We start from the raw sequence: 25,639 nt of genomic DNA, 5'->3' as shown, positions 1-25,639 counted from the left end.
GGCTAAAAAGCTTTCATAGCCTTCAATTTCCTGTCCCAAAGAGTTTGAAAGCATGTGCCTGGCACCATCCACAAGATGTACGAGTACGTACGAAAAGTACATTCGTACCCTCCAGAATAAAGAATAAAAGCTATTTCTGTAATTGTTCCGCGCAACTGAACCCTTTGAACTTGGTATGTCTCATATTTACTAATCAATTAAGCAAATGAATGGGTGTTCCCCTGAATTTGGGTCCTACAAGAGCCCACCTTGGCTCAAATAGCTGTTAAAGAGTAGACCGTTCTGCATTCTCGTTTCGTTATTCCGGGGTTTGACGAGCATCCAGTTTTGAGCGAGCATCCTCTTGCTCGTTAATCCTTGTATTTCATTGACGGATAGATGCTCGTCGTAACCTAGCATAACCTAATTATCTTCTCCCCTTACCATTGTTCCAGCCAGACAGGTCAGGTGGCATCGTGGATCAACTTGTGGCCCAATCTCGTTCGTCGTTCATTCTTTTTGCTTTGCGTCTTTCTTGCTTCTCCCTCGATCCTCTTGCTTGACTTGAGTGAGGTCTCAGGGAGAAGTCTTCTTCGGGTTGTATGCCACACTGAGTACTGCTTGGCTCTTAAGCTGGCAAGCCAGAACGGGATTAGTTCGTGGACAAGGGGATGTCACCCAGGCAAATGGTATTCCAAAGATCTTTGTTCGATACTAGTATACCCAAAGAGCTATTGAAAGAGAATCGAATTGATTTGGCCACCCTCTATCATGCCACGTTGGCGTGATCGGGCATGGATGCAAACCGGTTCGAATGGTCATGGTGGTTCCAGAGGCGTACATTCATGTACCTAGCCCCAAGCACCAGAAGGGAAAGAGGGTTGAAAATGCGACAATACCATTGCCAAAAGGAGAGCGAATTTGAGCGAGATGATTTCCTTTGTTTGCTCCACTATGGCGATTCTAATTGTTTAAGGATCCGCCCCTTCAATGTTGGGATTTGGAGCAAAAATGGTATGTTTGCCAAGAGCAGGAAGTGGAATGCCAGCTTCGAGAATGTTTATGGTGTACAGATAGGAGAGGGTTGAGATAATCCCCCTTTTGTCAACTTTTATCCAGATTATGTGATGCAATGAAAGGGGTGGCATTAGCTTTTGTTCTGGACCATCTTTGATTAATCATTGATAATGACAGAAAATAATGAGGGCAATGTCAACAAAACGTATTGTTCGCAGTTGCTCTTCGGGACGATGCGATTTTCGCATGAGTAACCACAATGCCGAGCAAAGAGTTGGGGTTGCACGTAAATTAGCGATTGACCTTCACCCCAAACCTCTTCCGGGTATCAACCCTCCGAAAACCATATAACAACAGTACAGTAGATATGGTATACACAATGCCATATCATTAAGTATATAATCTTATCCAATCCGGGTTTATTGGTTGGCGTATAATCATGACTCAAAATGAGTTTTATCAGTCGAAAATGGCCACAATAAACCCCCATATTGTCCAAAGAGCGAGGCAATGGGCACACAGCCTCGGAATCTCCATTGAAAAGCCCTCCCCCCCCCCAGTAGTGTGTGAGTGCCTTCCCCTTTGGCAACTCCACATGTTCCCTAGTCCCACGTTCCTGGTTCGCAATTCCCGCGCTGACTTAATGCGAGCAACGGAAATAAGAATTCGTGACAATTTTCGAGGCAGAGCTCAGTCGTTGAAAAAGGAGTGTCGTNCCCCCCCCAGTAGTGTGTGAGTGCCTTCCCCTTTGGCAACTCCACATGTTCCCTAGTCCCACGTTCCTGGTTGGTTCCACGGTTCCAAAAAGAGAGAGAGAGAGAGAGCAAGAGACGGAGAAAGAGGAAGTCGGGCACAAAGAAACGAAGGAGGCATTTTAGTCGAGTTGGTCTCAACTTCAGTGAAGCACACACGTTCGCAATTCCCGCGCTGACTTAATGCGAGCAACGGAAAAAAGAATTCGTGACAATTTTCGAGGCAGAGCTCAGTCGTTGAAAAAGGAGTGTCGTCCTAAAAGGTCAAAATGACTCCACCGAAGACCTGGCGTTTAGGTCCGATAAGTTCGTTTTGTGTGCTCTGTTGTGTGTTGCCTGGGCCGGTGATTTTCCCCAATCTCCTCTCATTTGCATCAGCTGACTTTGTTGTCAATAGTCACCTGATGAGCGTATCCAACATCTACTGGAACACGTCCAACCCGATGTGAGTATATGGTAGGAGACAAGGCTTCATAATCGTTTCATCTCAAATGGCTTCCTGGAGGAAACGAGAGATATTAGAGTTTTCCTTTTCCTCGTCTGAGAGATCACTAAATCATCTTGTGTTTGCTCAAAGCAAACTCAATATGAATGAAGAGGGTGGGGATGTTTCCGTGAAATTGGACGAAATCAAACAAAATGGAACCTCAGACAAGGAGGCAGAGAACTTTGCATGGGACTCTCAGATACGCTAAACCAACTTCGTCTTCAAAGAAAAAAGGGTCCAAAAAGGGGGATTCATGTTATATCACGATAAACGCAGGGGACGTGAACGAGGTACACGCTATTGTGAGGTCAATGAAATTCCCAGTTATGAGCAGACCCACCTACCAACCACTGACCATTTCCTCCGCGCCTTAGTTCCATTTCCTAAATAGCCACAATCCATTTCGATATCCATTCTCTATCTTCTTATCTGTTTTTGCTCACCCTCATTCTGTTCATATTTATGTTATCCTTCTTCATTCAGATGACAAAAAGAGAGGAAGAACCCGAGGATGAAGATAGTCGAGAAGTGGCTTCTTAATATCACTATGAAGATGGTTCCTTGGTAGATTGATGCAAAAAACAGACATGCCGGAATAATCGGATCCTCTCCATCAGAAATGTCTATCTATAAAGCGCGATGTTTTTCTTTCTTTCCGGCTTGAAAAAAAAGTATTGTTTACCTTCTCCGTCTATGTAGTAGAACGTTAGTTGGAACAAGGAGTCAGACAGACGGAGGATAGTCATCTCAGGTTTTCTTGTTCAATAGTTTGGTTGTCTCAATATCTATTTGGCCCTTCTTTTCCACCTCACCTCGTCTTCTTCTTTACCTTCTTCTTTATGTTGTTCCTCCATTGTTCTAGGAGGTTTACTTCATGCCAGACATGAAGACGGGCTCTTTTACTTGCCGTTTCCCACTTCACATTGTCTCTCTGTTCTTTTGGCAACTTTCACATGTTAAGGTTGTTATACACAGAATGTGACAGCAAGCTTGAACGGAGACTCGTGCCTTACCTGAAACAGGTCTTACTCTTATCCCTGGAAAATTTGATTGGCTTTCATGGTTAACAAGGAAAGAAAGGAAAATAGTTTAAAGTCAAATTGGGTCATAGGGGTGAAATCGAACTTTAGAATATTGAGTACATACGTAAGCTCATTTCGATTACCTCTTGGTGGATCTGGATGCGAAGTGTTGGGAGAAATGGAGAGACACATCCTGTGAATAGAAACCTTGACTATCACGAAAGAGACAGGAAACGAAGAAAAGCCTTCCTCCAACCTTTAAAAAAAGAGTGCAATCGCACTTTATCTCCACCCGCCCACTGTGTACTTTTTTGTACTCTACCCCTTCCTCCTCCCTTCTTGGATAGAAAAGTTTGTTAAGTTTGTCTTTCTGAGGTTATAGCCAAAGATGGGAGGGCCAAATCGATTTTGCAAAGTTTATTACGTTCAGCAACCGGTTGAAGGTTAGCTTCACGTACGTTTTTACACTGTACCTACTCTCATTTAAGCCAGTTTGAAAACAACGGTGAAACAGAGGGGATAAATGAAGGAAGAGCCACTTCAAGATTAATTCAGGCTCTCGAGGAAACGATGAACAAAGGGCAAAGCAATCGGGTTCCTGCCTTGTTTACCATAAAGGAGCACTTGTTTACAATGCTCTTCAGCAAATGCTAGCTAGCTGTTGTAGATAAAAGATTCATGCTTGGCCAATGATCAGCTCAGCATTATGGACATGACACATGGAAACCCTTCTAAAGGTCCACTATTTGACCTTGTGCTCTTTTGAGGACGCTCTCACTCCAGGGCTGCATTATTACACGACACAATGCCTCATCATAAGGTACATAATCGAAGTACATGCAACACATGCAGATATTGATTCCAAGTGCTCTTTACCTCGCTCCCTCGCTCTAGTAATGTCGTAAATGCATCTTACTATGCACCATGGTCATAACCGTGCATTTGGCTTGGGGTACCTCGTGTTAAAAGGGTCTCTTAAGGAAATGAGACGTCGTTCACCTGTCGGTGGTTACTTTGTTTTCAGGTGGTTCAACATCATTACTTTGCTCAGACATTAATGATGGGCCTCGTTTGACTAATTAGTTCCACGTGTGCTTGGGAGTGAAAGGATTTGGGGGCTCATCTTAAGCTTGACTGACTCCTGACGACCTCCTGACTATTGTTCGGTGGTCGTGTGCTTTGCTGGCTCACTCTCTCATTTCACCGTTCGTTCGTTCGCTTCCGACTTTAGGGATGGAACCCACCAGGGAAATCAGATGGAACTAGACTTGGAACCAATGATCAAACAAGAGAACTCTTTGAAGTCGAGCACGAAACTTCCTTTCGTTTTTTCATTCAAATTACGCAGAATACTTAAGGTCAAAAGCTCGTAGACAGACAATTGGAAAGGCCGAGGCAATATTCCACGGAGTGAGGTGTCATGAAACCACTCTACATAGTTAAATGGGGGATCGCACTTCAAAGCAATGACGGAGAGGAGGACGCACCTTCATCAAAGTATTGTGGGCTCGTGCTAAAATAAAAGTTCATAGACACGCAAAAAAGGTAGGGCTTGCAGGTGAAGCAAGCCAGTTAATTCATGATCAAACTCTCTCTCACAGGGTTCATAAAGTGTATAAACCTCAGGTCTCAAGCTTGGCAAAAGGGGGCGAGGATTAACCCAGTGAAGGGTCGTCGTGCCAAACGAATATTCCATCTTCATCAAGTCACTCACGCGTGGATCAAACTACTGAGATTCGCAAGTCATGCAATCCCGCCTAGGGACACGGTTAGCCATATTTAGGGAGACCACCTAGACCAAGCCCCTTTTGGCGAGTCAGGAGGGGGTGGGTGGGTGTAATATCCTGATTTCTGTTCTCGTGTCGCCGGTCGGCTGGTAGGCTTTCATGCCCTTAAGGCAGTGGATCTCTTGAAAGTGGCTCTCCAGCTAAAAGAGGTCACCCTTTTGTCAGGCTTAATGCACATTGCCATGTCAAAGAGGTTGCCAGTGAATGGACAGACTGCCGGGTTTGCTGCCTCACGCGGTTTTGAAGTGGAGAAATGCTCCAACTACGCAAGTATTAACCAACAAAGACGACGGGTAGCCGCCACCATAAGTTTATGGGCCCGGATACAAAATACTTATGCTGTAGTACTATATACGAGGTACTGCAAATAAGATTATAGACATGCGTAGGGACCAAGAGGCCACAAATTGAGGCCTGATGGTAAAGCGACGCACGATAGAGTCACTAGACCATACTTTTATCCTTTCTTCGGAGTCGAATGAAAATAGAAAGGCCGTCGTAGATGTGAATTGCCTCTCGAATGAGCCAATCATCCTCTCTTAGTGTGACGAATGGCCAAGAAATCCCCGCTGAAAATATTTTTGCCTCATAAATGTTGCACACGAATGGCCCCTCTTCTCCCTCTTTTCCTCCTCCGTTTTCGGCGAAAAGGCGTTGTGAATGAGATGGAGGGAGCCAAGGCAATAAATGCCCATTGCCACGGATCCTTACCACCACCAACCCGAGAATCAACCCACGAGATAGATGCTCGCGAAAAGAAAACCAAGCAAGCAATGCATTTCTCCTCTTGCTCTCTCGCTCTCCTCGTCTTCTTCTTTCCGTTGCATCTTCTGAGCTTCGCCCATGAGTCGTGTGGAATTACATTCATTTGCAGATTACAAGTGGGAAATCGGTAAGACTTGAATGAACCCCTCAGGGTACAAGGGTAGCATTTATTAATGATGATGGTATTGTGCCTGATTTTGGCATTTCGCTAATTTATGGGTAACTTATATTGTTGGTATGTTTCTAGAGCTTAGGATATGAAATGAATAGCATACATGAACATCCAGCGAGTTTGCTCTAAGAATGAAAGTCAATTGAACGGATGTCAAAAAGCACAGTTTTGGAAGAGATTTACCAAAAATAGAGAAGAAAACGATGCCATACCATTGATTGTGATCAAAGATGGTGCAGAGTTGGAATTTATTTACTACAGAGTGCGGATCTGGCTGAATTCGCGAAAACTATGGGGAAATAGGTCGAACATGTGAAAGCATTCACCTTTTCAGCAGAAAATGGTGCAGTTTTTTTCTTTTTTTTGCGTCTCGCTTCGGATCCTGTTTAGAAAACTCCGTCGAAAACGCGTTGCTAGCCAGGGATTGATATCTTTCTTTTAGTTCTAAGCAGCAAACAGATTTTGTTATAACTAACACATTTAAGTAACAATTAAACAAACGAATGCGTTGATGAAAAAAACTAAAAAGCCATATGCAGCTACGCTCTGCATGACAAAATGTGTGTTTTGACAGACTATTCCTTCTTGGAAGCATTTTTCGTGGCAGACAGGGAGAATGAGGGGATCTTAGAGATTTTAGATGGGGAACCAAACATAAAGTGTCGAACAATTGAATTCCCCAAAGTGATGAGTAAATGTTTTCTGTCGAAACTCAAGTGAAGCTTCAATATTTTCCATCCAAAGTAGAAACAACACTTGTCTCTAACCTACTCCATTTTGCTCCTATAGCCTTCTGTTCTTACTACAGTTTGTACATAGCACATAACCCCGTCAGGAACCACGATATTGAGGGACCATTATCTGTTCCAGAAGAGCTGAACCTCATCTGACATAAGGAAGCCACTTAGTCGGGAGAGAGCCTCTTAATTCTTTCCTAGCTAAATATTTGTGGAGTTATTCCTCTTGTGTACCTACTACCACACTCCCTCACATTCAGCCATAGTTGTCTATGAGTCAGTCAGGGAGAGGTCCGTCCATGCAGCTATCTTCCCCATCAGCTGCAGAAATTCCCACGAGCATTGGCTCAAACAAAAAGGCCTCGAAATATGGGGAAAATGTAGAGGGCTCCAAAAGGGGGAATGCATACTCTTAGTCTATTCGCTGCCAGGAGTATTATTATATTTAACCAAACCGTTGGTTATCTGTTTATGGTCCCTTGGAAAATGCTCTGATCGAATTTCTGGTGCTTCCATCGTAATGCACTGGCACTAGGACCAGATGGACAGATGGATGGATGGGCGGATGAGTGGATGGATGGATGAGGGCCGAGTCTTGACTCAGGCAATATTGGTGTGCTGTCATAACGGAACTCCTTCAATGATGAGTGCTATACACTTGTTCATTGAGAACTCACAAAGTCCTTGGAACCTGAGCAACTAACCTGACTCCTATTATAGATGAGTAAGTTTGTGTTGGGTTACCGCGACGCCCATTTGCATCCAATATTATCTTACCCAGAAATAGGGCAAGGCGCGCCTGTTTGTTCTGTTCAAGCTGTGTTCCAGTTCGTGCTCTTGGGTGGAATTGCTTTGGGTTGATTTCTTTCTCCTTTTTTCTTATCACCTTAATGTTGCTATCGAAAATCAGTTGGGATATATAGAGAAATTATGTCACTTTGGAGGTCCGCACCGGAAGTGAGACACCAATCCATAATGAGGACGAGCGGAGATTTCCATTGGCCTCTTTTTTTCCTACCCTAAGTGACTCTTTCTCTCTTGTGCCGATAGATAACCCGCCAACCCACCAACCCAAGGACCGACCATAATCTGTGTAATTCTGTTGGTGGAAATGATGCGAAGAATATCCTCTCAAGAGGCTGCTTCATGTTGTTGTTATTATCCTCAGCAGGTGAATGGGGGACTAATGCCATTGAAGGAAATGGACAAGGCTAGAAGCTAGATCTGGGATAGGGTTCTTGCCTTCTGAAAGGAGAGGAGAAAAGAGATCCTGCCTTCCTCGATTCTTTCTCCCATGCCGAGTGATAATGGAAATATGATGTATTGCTGGCTTTACTCCTCACGGCGAAACGGTTTTCTTTCACACCTACTTTCAAGCCTGTCCATGTCCGCGGAAAACGAGGTTTTGGTGGCTGAGGGAAAGAAAAAGGGGATCCTTCAATCCCAAATGTGAAGAAGGGTTCGTGCCCGTCTTTGAAATGGGGAGGAATTGAGAATTGAGAGGGTGTTCATGAGACGATTATGACATGCTTGGCCAGGCATTCCATGGTATCCCTGGGAGATTTGAAATTACTCGGGAGAAGTTAGAACTTGACAGATTGTGTTTTTTTCGCTTCAAGTACATATTAATTCAACGGAGAGTTACTTAAGCTAGTCTATATTGGATGTGTTTGTTAATGGAGGTCAGTCTGTCGAGGTATTTTCCTGTGATGTTGTGTATTAGGAAAATGCTTGACACAGGTATACCTTTTGTATGTATTCAGCTAAAAGATGATTTAGGATTCGGTCTGTTGGTTCTAATTGAGATCAAGCCCGTCTTCGGAAAAGATTAGTCTTGTCAGAACAAGATTTCCCTTCATTTTCCCTCGGATTTCATGAGCTCATCTTCTATCAAACGCCCCTAAGGATGTCAATGCCAGACAACTGGTATCACCAGCTTCCCTTTTCCCACGAAGCAACCTTGACGAGCGTGAGCCAAGAGTGCTGGCGTGCCAGTAAATATGTATCCAATATCATTACTATCATACGTAATCTTTGGCTCGATTCACCACTCAATCAGTAGTAATACTATGTGTGACTACCTGCAAGAATTTTGTATTCTAACTCCAGCTATGTTCTCTAGCTTTGTCCGTCAATCCACGAGCATTTGAGAAGGGCAGCTTGACTTCTTGCCTGCTTGCTGGCCATCAGGAAGCTACGAGTAGACCAAGGCATGACCAAGGAGAGATGGCCACGATGACAAGCGCAGCTGATTCAAGACGGTCGATCCTTGCTCTCCTTCCTCTGGAGGGAATGTAGATAAATTGGTACTCGAAAGCAATCAATAAATCACGTTCAGACATTGTGAACAAGTTTTTCTCTTTCCTACTCCTCCTACTCCAAATGTAGAAGTCACTTGGGACTAATGGGCGAACTTCGGGAAGAGCTCGAGAGTCTGCATGTTGCTGACCTTGTCCCAGGACAATTCTTTCTCATTTACTGTAAGCTGGGTGCCAAAATCGAAAGATGGATGGGTTCAGAAGGCTCCTGGAATCAATGTGTCATTGCTAAATGCATCCAGAGGATCAAAAGCGCCCTTAACTTGTGTTATATGGGAGGTCGTGGTGGATGTCCTTTTCGGCTACGCTTCCAGCAATATTTGTAGGGCCAAAAGTTGAAAGACGAGAAATTCTCAAGTTCCATTGAGGTTGAAGGTAGGTAGACGACCGCGCCGACAACATCCTTGGAACCACTTGGATCCACTCCAAGAATATTTGTCTCTTACATTGCCTTGCCCCATTCCATGTGTCGACGACATCAAGCTAGGCAAGGAGGAGACAGTGTGTTGCAAAATTAGACACTATGAGAAGGAAAATTCTTGGCGAATAGTTATATCGAAAACTTTTGTACTTTTGTGCTATGCCCTGGGCTAGGAGGGACCTTCTTCATGTCATTGTGGCTGGGGAGAATCTTCACTTGCTGGCAAGTTATTTTGCGGTCAATTTTGAACCACCAGGTGCCAGTGATGAAGTCCTCTGCTCCTTGGTCGTGGAATCCTGGAAAGACAAACAGTAAAAAAGAATCTTTACCCTTGGATATCTCTCTTGCTAGTGCTCGCTCTCAGTCTTTGTCGTCGTGGTTGGGTTCCAAATCTTGGATCTCGGAGACTGAGACTGGGTTTGCTCTGTCTTTCTTTGCAAAAGAAATTTTGGACCGCGTCCCAAGTTTTTGGGCGGGAAAAGGATGATGATGATGATCATGCCAAACTGGAAAGCAATCACATTTGAATGAGGCTAAAGCGCCTCTACCATATCGGGCCTGGTGAATTGTGGAACAAGCAAATATTTGAGTCACAAACTTGCCAGCCGAGGCCTTGGATCCAATCGGTCTGTTATAACGCTTTCCCGCTTTGAAGTCGTTGGTTCCAAGCTGACAGGCATAAAATTGAATGGTTCCTTTGGCAATGCATGCATGCGTACCATCATCTTTTTCCAAGATGAAGACATACCTAATGTGAACAGAATTACATACGTCTCTTCATATGATTATTATCGTTATGATTCTGATGATCATTCTCACCCCTTGTGTTTCCGTTCTCTATTCTTCAGGTTCCGAATCGACAACACTGACCACATCGTCGACGTGCCTGAAGGAGCTCGCGTCAACATCATTTGCCCATTCTACACGAGAGCACTCACGCCTAACGAATCCGAGACGGAGCAATACATCATCTATGCCGTCAACCACGAGGAATATGCCACTTGCCGGATCATGCGGGCTCAACCGCGAAGAATTGCCGAGTGCGATAACCCATACAAACTCAAATACTTCACTATCAGTATCCGCTCTTTTAGCCCTTTGCCGGGGGCCATGCAGTTCAAGCCTGGCGAGGATTATCACTTCATTTCCACGTCTCAAAGGGGAGATTTGCATCGCCGCGTGGAAGGAGCGTGCCGATCCAATAACATGAAAGTCGTTTTCAAAGTCAATGATGGGAAATTGACGACAAAACGGCCTTCGGGCCCTACCTCAGGCGGGAGCAACCACCAAGACTATGAACACTACGAGGGACAAGATGAAGGCAGGGACGACGTCGCCGACTACGACGCCGACGAAATCGAGTCAGATATAAGTGACAGAGACGTCAATTTGGATTCAAATGCCATCTTAGACAGAGAAGCGAACCTTCAGAGCATGAAGAGCCCAGGCGAATCAGTGCAGCGAACTAGCAATTCCGATGGAACGAGGAGAGGAATTGGCAAGAACGAGGAACGAGGAGTTCCACTACTGACCCAGGGAACGGCCGAAGAAGAAGAGAAGCGGGAGGCTGGAGAGGAGGCGGAATCCCTCAATGAGGACAGATCTTTGGACATGAAGAAGAAGACCAAGAACAGAAAGGACAAGAAAAGACGCAAGAAAACGAGGAAAAGAAAAGGATCTCACATTGATAGGGAGCGACAGAGAAAGCACAGGATCGTTGGCAGTGATAATTCCCTTTTGAATGACAAACCCTCTCTCGACGGGGGTCCAGCCAGATCTTCATCATCAACCTCATCATCGGGGCCCTTCACTGAAGTGCCTTTTCCAACCAGCTGGAACAAAGAGGATTCGTCGTTTTCGGGACCTCGGCGAATGATTGAAAAAGAGCTCTCCCTAGTTGAGAAAGTGAACAACTTGATGAAGCAAAAAGCCTCGATAAGAACCTCCTCCTTCAATGGGGCCTTAGCCCAAGTCTCCCCAAGTCGTCAACGCGAAGGTTGGGGAGCCGCTTTTTTGTCTCTCAACTTGATCGCCCCCCTTCTTCTGGCCATGCTCGTGTGAGGGAAGTTGGTCATTTGCTAACGCGCCTATACCCCCCCTTGCACCATCGCCAAGAGCATCAAGGCTGGAGCTCACAAGATCTTTTTTTTCTGGTCTTATGAACGCCGATGTAGTCACACTTCATACACATAAGGGAACCATTAGCTCGTCTCCCCTCTTTCAAAAAGATCAAATTCAAGAGTGGTCCAAATGGGAGAGAAAGCAACGTGCCAGGAGTCGTGTTGCCGAGACCCGCTGATTGAGGCATTACGTTCGAGGTCTTTCAATCGACATTAAATTTGAGAATGCCTTCCTCAATAAGGCCTGTCAGGCCAGATTAGGTGGCCTTCGTTCTCCTTTGGATTTAAGACAAGCCAAGGAAAAAAAGGAGTCATTTCTTCCCAAGAGAAAGAAGCTATGAAATGGAAATTTTCCCCCTTCCGTTCCCAAGAGCGGACGAGGCAGCTCTAAATCACCGTCAAACTCAAAGAGAAAGATATCGTTCATTCCCAATATTTTGGAAGCTATTTCCTTTCCTTGCCAAACGACTGGAATTTGCATATACTCATAAACGTGTAAATGACCCGTTGGCAATTGGATCTCGTGGTTCCATCGAGATCCTGCCCACTGAAAGTTTTCGCTTGGTCTCAGTCTCGTGAAAGCAAGATAGATGCCCATTGTTTCCCTTCAACACACTATTATGGAACGAGTACGGCATTGTATGTACGGTCGATCTTGGACAACCTTGTCCCAGGGACAATGTTACCCCGTGGGTAAAAGTTGACAAAAGTATGGCCAAAAAGAGCCATTCCTTCTGCCTTCCAGACGCTTGCTCATTGTCAATGAAGGGTCCTTGAGAACTTCCTTTATGGGATGGCAAAACTTGGGTGGTGTGGCCTGTGTTCATGTTCTCGAAGGTTTTCTTGCCGTGATGTCCCTTAGCGTTCGCTTGCGCTTCGAAGCTAAAAAAAAAAAATGGCTCCAAGTCTCCAACCAAGAACGCACACAACTGAAAAAAAGAAGAAAATACATTCTTACCCAGCTATTCAGGCTAGAACGAATTCCCGTGCAGAAGGAGAAGTAAGTCACGGCCAATGCGGTAATTTATGAACACCTTGCCCCAAGGAGACTTTCTTTATTTCCTGCGTCCATCTGTGATAGATTTTGCGTAGCTATGTCAAATAAACGTGCTGTTTCCCAACATATTAACTTGTTTCATGAGCCTTGACAAGCCTTGATGTTCAATGGGATCCAATTTTCAAGGATCGTGGTAAAGAAATTCAATTAGATTAAAACTCCATCTCGACCGAACTCAATTTCGTCCCAAGGTGGCACAATGAGCCCACTCCTCACGTGGGGCCAAACAGCCGATAGGAGCTGCCGGGAAGATAAAGTGATCTCAAGGGAGATCCTTACTCTTGGTCTCCTTTCCACGGAACGAGAATGGTGAGTGGGTGCAACCACCTTCACAAGGCGCTGACGACTACGTTGTACAATTTACGTAGTATACATGTGTGTGTACGTGCGTAGTGCTAGAAGAGGGTGATGTACCCTACAATGTACCCGAAGTAGTGAACAGGGAATGTGGCGGAAGAACGAACCCCTTGAAATCACTCAGTGTGAAGGCGCCAACAAAATCATGCTACCAGTGCAAACGTTGAGCCATCTCGAGATTGAAGTGTGCAAGTTTCTGGAAAGGTTTTTACCCAATTCGGAGATGTCTCATTTCCCGCCGACAGAACTGGATTCACTCTCAATAAGCCTACCTTGAATTGGAGCCATGTAGGATTGGAATTGTACACCAAGGTTATTTAACTACCCATCAACCACTCACTCATCTTGAAAAAGGACCCGGGTTTGTCTTAGATTGGCGGCTGTGTTTATTCCAAAGAAACGTGTTAAAATATGGCAGCCAGCACGAGTGCAGGTGCGCCACATGCAGAGTCAGATTTTTTTGCTTCTGGCTCCAAAAGGTATGGGGAACAAAGTTTGTTTTGATAATATTTTTCTGAATTTCGAGCTCAACAACTTTTGAAGCGAAGAAGGAAAACTTGAGTCGCTTGTTCCTTTGGCACACCTGGCGGATCTTTGCTGGCTTGTCTTCACAGTGTTTCCACTGTTCCTGAGTCAGGCGATTCCAAGACTTTTTCAAGTGATAGAAGAAGTTTTCTGAGCTGGCGAATAGGCCTTTTGATCTACAAGCTCATCAAAAGACGAGCAGCTCAGGTTCCATTTTGAGATTTCAATCTTTCCGGCGAGGTTGGTGAGGTGAGGGCTATACAGCGCTCCATCTTTCCTATTGATTAGCTCTTTCAAAACGTACTGAAATAACGAGCCGACATCCTGTATCTCGGGGAATTCCCTTGGATTTATAACCTTTCTTCCGCTATGAACATCATCATCATCATATCTTGGAGTGGGGACTGTCAGGCCAAAAGGATGCCTATCCTAGAAAGTGAGTCTCTGGGGACATCTCAAATGATACACACACATTTGGCAAAACTATGAGTGCGCCTCACCCAAGGATACGGAGCGAAAAGCCAACCTCGACCTTTCTTTTTACGTCGTTTTTTTCCTTCAAAATTTGGCCTTCCATTGGGAACAAGGGCAGTGGAGTTAGCTTTAGTTGCATGAGGGTAGGAAACATTGACAAATGATATGCTCAGACCATCAGCCAAAGTTTCTCCGTCTACAGTAGGCAGTTCTGCCAGTAGGTCGTAGATGGTCTAAGCAGGATTGAAGTTGGTCCAATGCCATTGGTTTGAGCATTCAGCGTGTGCAGTCAACTGATGGGTTCAGGGTGTACTGGCTTGTCCGTAGTACATTCGAATAGAGCCCCAGATAGAGAAATGACCCTCTAAAATTATTCTTCCCGCCGAGTGCGATAAGTCTTTGTACTCATTTAGGTACGTGATCTTGAAATACACTTGCTATCCCACGAACGAGCCCGAGGACTAGTTTGAGAATGCAGTCAAACCAAAGCAAGGCAAAGTAAATGGATTGCTCTTTCATTCTTTCTACCACCCCCCCCAAATGAGAAAAATATTTTCCACTTAACGGCCAAACCCCAAGAGCTGTTCGCAAGAAAACCTCACTGGCCTGGTTGAAATGACGCTTCTCTTTCAAGAACTCTAAGATCTGCAAGGAAACATGGAAGAAATCTCGGGATTCTGAAACGTTTTAAGGTTGAAGGCCTGGCATTGATCTGGGCCGGACTTCACACTGGCCAATATTAAGCACTAGAACTTGGCCCGCCGCTTGTGCAACGTAACTTGTGCATTTACATTTTAGCCAAATATTAAAAGTTGATCAATGAGGAGAGTTTAAGCCAAGCTAAACATTTTGTTGAAAATGAGTGAGTAAAGGTGCTTTTGCGGGACAAGGTTGGCAAAAGTGTATATTGTTTTGTTATTTGTTTGCAATTTCAAAGTTAGCTCAGAATTGGCTTGGTGGTAGTCCGTACCAAACATGCCAAACCATTCGAGCAGGTGCAAGGAAGAGGAAATGGAGAAACTTTCTCGCCCTTTGATATTGTTCTCAAGTACAGTGGTGAGCACGATCTTCATTTTGCAAGGCAAATCCTTGAAAAGACGAGTGATCCAAAGGCTTGGTGAAAGAAAAGATAGTACTTTGAATTTGAATTAGAATATGGGATCCACTCCTTTCTTACTGAAATAAATAGAGGCTCCCATGGGACCCCAATCACTTGGAGCGGATTAGATTTGAACGGATCATTAATCAGGAACAAGACACTTTATCACTTTTTCCGCAGGTAAATTACATGACTTGACATGGATAAAAACACCCAGATGAGTGAGTCATGGTGTATGTATGCGCAAGTCCGAGGAAATTGGAAAAAAATCAAATTTTTCTGCCACGTCATGCCATAAAGCTCTTACCTAAAAGGATTTTCACGTTTTCTCCACCCAAAGATTGCTCACATCTTCAACATACACAACTTGCTACCCAAGAGAGGAAAATAGCAAATCATGGGCTCTAGACTTGATTAAATCCCTGAACGAAAACATATGGTAAGATCAAATCGGCCATATTTGATCCAACAACAGATCTCTTCTGCGTTTTCAGATAAAAAAAGATGTATTTGGAAGGAGACCTTTCTAAAAGCTTGAGCTTTATTTGGAATTACTTCCATCAATGGGATTAAAGCTATCGAGGTTCTCTTGAAATGGTGCGGTAAGCGCACGTCTGTCGAGTGAGCCAGTCGCTTTGTCTGTAGGGGTATGGCAAAGGCTCTATTGGGTAAACTACAACCTACACCGACGTGGACCAACCAACCACCACCCGACCAACAAACCAAGCATTCGCCAACCAAACCCGGGTTTGGAAGCTCTCTCGAGCTGAGTGTGTTTCCCCATTGATCAGAATGGGAATCATTTAGCCTCACTCAACTTTTCCTCATTTGTGAGAGCACCAACCAAGCCACCAGCCAACCAGCCTATCAACCATTCAGCCATGGTCGGAGTCGGGCGAGCGGCGGAGACGATGTTGTAAGCCCAAATGTGCGGGATAAGAAGACTCAAAGGATGCCATTAATCATTTTGAGGGAAATTTCCCCTTGAAATTGCTCCCCAAGGTAAGGCGATACTATGCTACATGAGCTTTAGCTTTCGCCTCGATTGTCACTACAAGTATGAAGTACTCTGAGACGTTCCTATGTCCATTGAAATATACACGTTTGCAACTCCATACATCTGCCTTACTTTTCAGGGTGGTTGTTGTCATTGAGCGAGGGAAAGACGTTTCTATGAAATTCTTGCCAAATCTCCCACAATTTTACAAAGTCTCATAAAAGTTTCGCAGAACAAAACAAATCCTCTCTCTTTCTTTCTCTCTTTCTCCATCCAAGAGCTACGCTTTCACGTTTTGGCTTTTGAACTCTGAGAACGAGAGGGCAAAGCAACTTGAACCTCGTCTCCCTGTTCCTCAACATCTTCTTCTTCTCCTTTTGCTTCTGCTTTTCACTCTTCTTCTTCTTCTTCTTCTTCTTCTTCTTCTTCTTGGGATTCATGTGAACCCACCACCATATCCAAGTCGGACAACTGACTTGGATGGAATGATGAATTAAATATGAAGATCCAAACTTTGCAAGAACGGAACAAGGAGATTAGAGAAAGGGAACAGAATTCATGGCCTCACACCTAGATTGGATGACTAAGGTGCTTTTTGAAACGAATGAATTTGAATAATGTACATTGTAGTTATGTAACCACCCGTAGGTAGTTTCTACTGACAAGCATTTAGTCAATGGGCACACATTTGCATTCGTAAACAAGACGCAACCCGTCATTGCGACATTTAAGATTGCTAGACATGCATTTAATGGTGACGTGAATGAAGAAAAGAGAGACGGGGACGAAGGTGCTAGGACCGATTCGTCCCTGGGGACAGTAACTAGTCTGGAACACAACCAATTTTCTTGTCTGATCTGGACCATTCCCTTCTTTCACAGAGATGGATAGAGATAGAAATGCTGATATTGGTATCAAAATTACGTTACGAAACAGTCATGACAAATTGAAGTCTTAGTTTGAACACAGGGTCTCATTGTTCTCAAGGGTGTGTTCTTGTGGGATATTGATTTTCTGCCGTTTCCGATAATGTGTTCAAATGCGTCTGTGTTCAAATGCGTGTAAGGTGTAAGTAGGGTCTCCTTTCCTAAATAGAGGCTTTATACCCGACATACTGCTCATGTAAACAGCTCTGAACACGGCCAAAATGCAACTTCCCAACTCCAACAATACGGTATACGGCTGCTCCCCAGGAAGAGGAGGACTTGAAATTGAAACCCAGTTTGCATACGACACTGGAACTGACCTTTTTGTATGCATGTTGAAAGGGCTTTGGTTCCAGCCAATCCCCTCCGGCCATCATCCTTGTTGTTCTTGAATTCTCGTAGCCACTCCATCCCCCTATGTTTTGCACAAGGGCTCCACAAAGGCTTCTGCAGCGGGATGAGAAGCTTTGGGGATGCAATTGGTGAACCTTGAAGGCGTTTGAGTTTGTGGAAACCGTGAAAATGGGCCCAAATGGTGTCAGATATACCCACCTACTACCTACCAAGTGGGAGAAGAATCCCCAGAGGGTGTCTATAACACACTCGCACACAATGTGCAGCTTCTGGAGGAGTGGCGGGTACGAGCGAGAAGTAGTACGTGACCTAAACAACAATCTCCTAAGAGAAGAAGAAGCTCTTTGGAGCATCAACCTCCCATCACCACCGCCAGTCCAAACCACGACTACAGGGACCACTACCAATACCACTACCCCCACCAGTACCACCACCCTCCTGGTTCCTTTTTACTTTGAAAGGAACATCATGGAACACGCTCGGGTCCATACGAGCTGGCTCCCCACAAGAACGAGGGGACGAGATTGGGGAACATGAGCTTTCAATGTAATTACGTAGAGATTGAATTGAAAAATATGGAACATCGTCATCCTGGAACCAGACACCATCTTCTCTCTAGCCAGGAAAGTTTCCGTCCCACGCCGACAAAAAGAAACCATTTGATAGGCAATATTAACGCTAAAAGGCTGAGTTCTCAACCTCTGAGGTAAAGAGTTCTCAAGAGATTCCCACCAAACAAAGCAATGAAAAATGGGATGGAAATAGCAGTTTGTTGGCCAAAGAACCATCTCCGTCCTCACTCACGGAGCAAGAAGAGAGCAAAGATCCATTAGTCTTGGCAAACTTGCTTTCAAAATAATTATGGTTGTCAAGAGAAGCAGCCGAGTTGGGCCAGGAAATGGGCGATGGCTTGAAATTTTAATGGGCTAACAGTCTTTGTGTGTAGTTTGTAGGCTATGCATTCCAGTACCAGCACCCAGACCTTAACGAAATTTGGGTAAAAGATCGGAGAAAGATGTGAATGTCGGGTAACCATCTAATTCGGTAAACTAGCCTGTCTTACCCTCGTTGATTTGGTTTGGCGGGAATGAAATCAATTTCACAGCTGAGCTCTTCCCTATTCTCTTTTAATTAGCTCGTCCTTATTATGTGCCCCGACCATGTGATTCTGGGCCTGAAATCATCTCAAACTCTCTGCTCATTCCACGCCGCCAAGTGAACCAATGAAACCAACATTCACGTCAAACAATTAATGAATATACATAGTCACTCGAATGTTCGCTTTCTTCAACACCAAGACTGGCCACGGACGGATTCGCTTCGGGAAATATGGCCCGGAAACTCGGGTTTCTGTCTGAGGGTGAAAGCAACTCGTTCAGACACGTGTCCACTTTCCCAGCCAAACTTTGACTCAGGATCTCAAACCGAACTGACCATCCACTCAGAAATCAGCTCAAGCACATTTTTGTTCCAAAACTGCGTGAAGTGGTCTTCTGCAATCAGCCCTTTGCTCAAGAGTTACAGGCCAATTTTATCACCCAATGCGATTGCTCCATTTTCGCTCCAAACAATCTCTGCTTTTACGCAGAAGCTCGATGCCTGTGAGCAATTCTGATCGGACATTAAAGTGCTCGGCGAAGTCTCAAAAGAGCAAAAGAATAGAAAGAGCAAGTGAACAAGAGGGAAAAGGTGGAAAAGATACCAGGAATCCCATCCCGGACATTACCTCCTATTTAGAGCACTACATCATACTATTTGACCAACTGAGTATGCCTTTGGTTTTGAGCCTTGATATTTTAAAGCTCGCATTTCATTACATATTCGGGGGTAGATATATGTATCTCAACGCACATAAAAAGATTTAGGAAAAGTGTGTCAATGTAAAGTGCAAAAGGGCAACTCTAGAACATGTTGCACTTTAAAGGGAGTCTTTCTGGACTAGAGAGACTGCCTTCTTTCCTCTCTCCTTGGTTGTCAAGCTAATTTCGACAAGTCCCAAACCCATTTGACCAAATCTGTTGGCGATGATATCTCTATTCAAAGTTGACTGAGCAGAAAGAAGAAACGGAGAAAACATCCCTTCTCGCTGAAAGAGGAAGCAAGAGATACTCGACTACCTCTATTTAGGGAAGGGTCAACGTACACTTTACTATTCGGATAACAAAAGACATAGACGCACGCACTTTTTTCCTAACCATTTGAAAAAAAAAATCCCTCACAAACGATATTGGAGGCAAAAACCACCCTTGAGTCGGTAAACCATTGCAGGGGAAAACCCCCTATCTTCCCCTGCAGTAAATCGATTGTATGCTTCATCCATAATCCATGTCAACACCCTTCATATCTTGGAAAATTGAGAGCCCCCCTCTCTTACTCTCTTTCCAGCCCGAGTGAGAAAACCAGATCCAAAAGAGGGGGGGGGCGGGTTGTTAGCTTGGGTTGGTATGGTGGATGGGTGGTGTGTGAGTTGTAAGTGGAGAAGGAAAACGTAGGGGTTTTGGTTCAGTGGTTGTGGGTTCCGGGCAAAATTGCTTGCAACGCCCCGGAAACAATGATATGCAGATCTGGATGCGATCAACTCCCTCACAGTCACAGTCAGAAGGACCAAGCACAAGGTATTCGGGTACAGGCTGACCCACTTAGATTATGAGAAGTCTTTTATTTTTTTAGTGGTCAGTGAAAATATATTTACAAAAATTACATGCACTCAACTGAGAGGAATTTAACTTTTGTCTTATTTTCTGTGCTAGGTATATGTGCCTCTTTAAATTGTTACAATGTGGCATGAAATCGCAAACCACTTATCCCGTGCAAAGCTCCTAAATTTTGGACTGATTGATGGCAAAATTATTTGCCCTTTTATTTCCATGAACCATAAACCACTGAAAATTATGGACGTACCTCGACCAAGACTAGTCATAACAAAAAGCCAATTAAGTTGCAATTACTTTTAGGCTGTCAGTAGAAACTTTGGTTCGATTTGCTAATCAAGATATCAGGGCCGCCACCCATACGCAGAAAATTGCGTTTTCTTGAGCTTCGAGAAAGCTATGGTTAGGACGAACCTGAAACATGACAAGACTAATGGTGCAGCCCTGATGACTAGTCTTCGTCATCGAGATACGTCCATAATTTTCAGTGGTTTATGCATGAACATTTCTGTTCAGAATCGTTACCTTAATTCAAGGTGGAAAGGAAAAGGTTGAAAAATCTAAACAATACTGGTTGAATGAAATATTTTTAGTCCATCAAATCATCAGGTGAGACCTATTTTTTTTTAAAGACCAGATTTATTCGAGAGACGATGTAAAATGTCCTACACGAAGAGAAGTGTCAGGAGAAACATTCATGTACTTGCATGTAGGACCCTGAACAATAGGATTTGACTGCCAGAAAGGATGGGGGATGGGGGTTGCACCATCCAAAGGTACTAGATGGGTGCTCATTCAGCTACTGCTCTTGGGAGTGTTCCATCTTCAGGCCAATATTTACAATCGCTCCTCGGATTTCATCGCCATCTCTAAGATGGGACACTCTCCAGGGAGTTGCTTTCTAATGGCTTTGGCTGTGGAACCCAAACCACCGCACATCTACGCCCATACTTCATACTTGGCCCGCATATGCAAATATGCCTTTATGAAGAAGGTCCAATTCTAAAGAGGGAACGAAAGGGGCAAAGAGTTCTTTGTGTCTGTAGCTGCTCACTGTATGCCAATATTCATTTTTTGCCAGACAAGTTAAACTTGCCGCCCAAGTGTAGCAAATAAGTTGAATGCACTTCCGTGGATTAATGACACGATTCCGCCCTTAATTTCTATTTACAGAATTGAAATCTCGTCCGGAGAGAAATTAGTGCGAGTACTAATTAGCTTGGCTTGACGTTGGGTGGGCTGATGGGCTTAGAAGGCCTTGAGAACGACAAGGCAAGCGCAAAGGCAAGCAACGGATCGTCGGTCGGCCTCGCCAGGGACCGGCAAAGAAGCCACAAGAGATCTCAAACGACTAATTATTTTCAAATTTCAGGGGACTCACTCCCTTCCTCCCTTGGCAAGGGTACAACGAGTCTGTGGCAGGCTGGGAGACCTTCAGGCCTCGACAATAGTGGTGGTGGTGGTTGGCAAGGTCGTCTTGGAGATCATTTGGCTCAATTCCCAAGAAGCATGTTCCATGGAGTTCAAGACGTTACCTGGGACCGAGCATGAAGCAGAAAATGGGCTAACGATGTTTCAACATGAAATTGGATCCCTTCGTCAAATTTCAAAGCGAACAGACTTCCTTTCCCCTGGAATTGTAAGCCTCTTTTCAAATACTCTTCATGCTCTTTCTCTCGTTCTCATATCAATTTAAACTGATCTCCTCGTTCTCCTTGTCGAATGGAACTCAAAATCTGGAACAAAGGATGTCAAGGGAAATCTCGAAGGAGATTCTTCAAATGAAAAGAGGTCTCCGTTTCAATTCAAAACGTTGAGGATCAGATCACTCGTTTAAGCAACAAAGCAGCACAAGGTAAGGCTAACAAGTCCTTGGACTAGCTGTTACCAAGCAGCTCATGTTCCTTGGGACACGTGGAGCTCTAAATCCTCGCACGCAAGGTTGATTTATTTCAAAACTGGGGGAACACGAAGCGCAAACAGAGAAAAGCAAAAAAAAACAATGGGATAAGATCTCATGACCTAAGCAATATCTGGTACCACTGGTTTGACATTGACCTGGATCTCAAGGGTTGGTCATGTATTGGAAAACCTCCCTGATCTTGATGGGTGCTTTGACATGGAACCTTTTACCTCGGATTTGGAACGCTCATTTTCTTTCCCTTGCATCTACGTACATATCCAACAAAGCAGACGACCATCCATCGTAAACCTTTTGGTAAACCCTGGATGTGAATGGTGGGCAAATTTGAAGAGTTACTAATCTAATATTCTTGAGGCACGCGACTAGTAGATTACATCGGACTATTGGATTTTCTTACACGTTCTTCCATTCGGTGTGCCACTTCATTGTGCTCCACATCAACCAACAATCCATGGCCGGTCGTCCAAAACGGAGAGAACAAAGAATGAGAAGGTCCTGGTGCCCATTATTTTTCGGTGGGCAAGAGAGCTCGACTGTACGTAGAGTATAGTATAGGTATGGTCCGCATTATTTACCGTTTCTACCTCTGGCTGTGACGTATTTACCCTTGAGAAAACGACATGAAACAACAACCTCATTTGGCACACACGCCAACCTGGTAGTGAAATGAAGAACGTACTGCACACACGTTCACCATAGAGTACAGAAAATACGTACGAATCCAAATCTAGTATTTCCTGAGCCATGTCCAATGTTGCTACTCGCTCGTGTTTTATTCACTCGTTTGCCGTAAATCAGAGTGACGAGCAAACATTTGTGTCGATAAGATCTGTGTTTTGCGCGTCTGGTTCATGTTTTGTTCGTAATGTTCCTGGGTGTGAACACGATCTCGACAACGCTTCAAATGGTCTGAGAATATAAAGGGAGACAATTAGATCTTATCTTCCTGTTCCAGAGGGAACCCATCCACCCAGGAACACTACCAGACCATCACACTTTCCACTATTACTTCAGTTGCCTTAGAGAGCCATGAGAAGAGAATGGTCACTGACTTCACGGCAAAGGTTAGAAAGATAGGGAATATTCTGGCCTTTTTAAAAAAAACATTTTGTATGCCTATTTTCGAATTAGCTTCAGGTAAAAAGAATGTAGAGCAACCTCTTCCAGTGACCGTTCTCTTTATCTAGCGATTTTAAATCTCGTCTACAGTGAAACGACCCTTAGAGATGGGAGAAGGAACACCCTCTAATCTCTGCAGTCCCATCTTCCTTGCCTCAGGATGTGAAAATTCATTGGCTGATGGAAATGTTGCTTTTTTCAGTACAACGAACCCTGTTAAAACTAGTGAGAAGAAAGAGGTTAGTGGATGTGTAGAAGATAATGTGGTCAGACTCCTTCTTTGGAGCAGAGGACGCAACACTAGTTAGTTCCATTCCATGAGAGAGTTGGGCATCGAATGCGAATTATCTTGCCTTGTCACGTGTTTCTGTCACCTCGCTTTTAGAAACCATCCATCAAATCTCAGATCCAAACCATTCTCTTTGGCCATAATCTTATCTGCTTTCTGGTTGTCGATCTCAGTGAGACATTCTCGGTGTTGCGAGAATGACAAGAGCTCCTTCTTTCTCTGTCTCTCATGGTAGGCTTTTGAGAGGTCTTGACTCACAAATACTGGCCATTCGTTTACAGTATCCGGGTCATTGATATCGATCAGTATCTCATTGACACGAAACACTCCTAAGATTCCAGTAATGGAATTGACATCCACCGCAGATATCCTCGAGAGATTTGTTGGAGAGCAGATAAAATTCTGTCCTCCACAGAACACTGCTCTACTGAGTCTAATCTGGAGCCGAGCCCCTGAATAAAATCTCCCCTTTCTTCAACCAGCAGAAAGTGGGACACGACCGTAGTTGGTGGGTGTGAGAATCAAGATTCACACCCACGCCCGATCTTCAAGCCTAATTGGAAATTCAATTTCATCCATAGCCAAACAAACACTGCTTACTAGCGTCGAACTGGGTCCTTTTGGGCTGGGCCTTTACTCCTATCATTACACACAATGCGAGCAAACACTTTAATTTATGAGTCTACTTGCCAAGATCCCCCAAATCCCATTCTTTCCGTCTGCTTTGTTTCTTACTTCTTCCTCATTCTCGTTTCCTTTGCCTTCTTGCTCTCCTCTTTGGGGTCTCTTTGGTCTTGGAGCCTTTGAAGCTAAAAACATAAGAAATTGGAAAAATGGAAAACTAGATCTGCATGGGAAAGAGGCGACCGGTCCACCTCTGGAACAAGCACTTTCTTCCAACTGGAATGCGTCTTTTGTCACCCATCCAGTTGGAATCGGTTTCCTTTTGGATTCTCCGAGGGAATCAGGGAACCCAAGGAAAGAACGATCTCTTTGGTCCTTTAGAAACGGTAGAGGACATGCACAAGAACAACTGTCGTTGGTTCGGGCTCCGGAAGCGGTGGAACCATTACAAGCCAAAGTTGAATCAAGATGCTGAATATAAATTGGCGATTAAGAAAGCAACCCACTTAGACGAAAGAGCTGCCGATTGCAGTACCAACCAACCAACTTACAGACAGACTGACTTGACTGACTGACTGACTGACTGACTGACTGGTTGGTTGGTTGGTTGGTTGCTGGTAATTCTCCCTAGGAACATGGTGGGACAACATTCTGGATTCCGTGGCTCCATGTCAGGGCATTACAGACACCTCAAACGCCAGGCCGCCAAATCCACTTTCAAACCGATGGGAAACACCGTTCATTCGTGGGATGTGGGATCCGCTATATCGGAGGATATTCGAGACCAGTAGACTTGAGTCAAGTTGTACTCCTTCCCCAACCATCAGTTCGACATACATGGGAGACGGCTTTTATTCCCCCTTATTGTGTGAAGCGAGGTTACCATGGACTTGCACCAAGCCGCCAAGGGCAGGCCGAAAGGGAAGTTTCTTTGAGTGAAATTCAAGCGAATTTGGGGTATGGCTCTTTCACTCTCTTCTTCTCTCTTCAGGTCGTCCCCTCTATGCCTTCACAATAAAGATTGAAGTGGAAGCCCATTGATCACGGGACCAGCATTGTATTCAAATTTTCACTCTCACCAAGTCAAACCACCTTCTTAGCCTCTGCACTTAAGCTAACTTCGAATCCAGGACCAGCTTTTCAGATCTTCAAAGTGAACAAGAGTTCCTCCCTGTGTCGTGTTTAGGAACGTGCCAATAGCTCAACCAGGGTATTTACAGTAGTTATTGTACTGTAGATTACTGCAATTTAGGATCCGTCCTTTACATTAATCACCCGCTGACCCATTTCTTAAACCTCGATATTGTTATTTCCTTTTCCCTTTTAGAGAACCTTCGCCGTGCAATATACAAACAGAAATAGCAGTAGTCAATAAAACGAGGAGTAATGGAGTTGTTTTTTGAACAACCCCTCCCTCGCCGCCGGTTACTTATGTTTAGCCTTTAGCTTCCTTACGAGTGGGATTGAGACCTGACTGACTTTGTTGTTTCGACTCTCTTTTTCGTAGAATGTTCCAAGTTCCCCACTTCCAACGCTAAAGGCTAAAGGCTGTGGAGCACAATAAGAGAGGGCATAGTGTTGTTATTGTTGGCCTGAAATGAAGGTGTACTTACCTTACAATGGACTCACTTTGGACTGGTATAGTAGACTACTATTACTACTAATA

At 44.4% G+C, this 25,639-nt stretch overlaps 1 protein-coding gene across 1 annotated transcript; it reads left to right on the top strand.

Annotated features, from left to right (window-relative positions):
• The first annotated feature begins 1,854 nt into the window (after window positions 1-1,854).
• Window positions 1,855-12,696, top strand: LOC131887150 (uncharacterized). Its single transcript, XM_059235683.1, has 2 exons — window positions 1,855-2,193; window positions 10,306-12,696. The coding sequence occupies exons 1-2, from the start codon at window positions 2,018-2,020 to the stop codon at window positions 11,516-11,518; spliced, it is 1,389 nt and encodes a 462-aa protein (XP_059091666.1). The 5' UTR covers window positions 1,855-2,017; the 3' UTR covers window positions 11,519-12,696.
• The last annotated feature ends 12,943 nt before the right edge of the window (window positions 12,697-25,639 follow it).

Source organism: Tigriopus californicus, chromosome 9 (genome assembly GCF_007210705.1).
Source record: "Tigriopus californicus strain San Diego chromosome 9, Tcal_SD_v2.1, whole genome shotgun sequence".
Classification (NCBI taxonomy): Eukaryota; Metazoa; Arthropoda; class Copepoda; order Harpacticoida; family Harpacticidae; genus Tigriopus; species Tigriopus californicus.
This window is presented reverse-complemented; position numbering and strand designations above follow the sequence as displayed.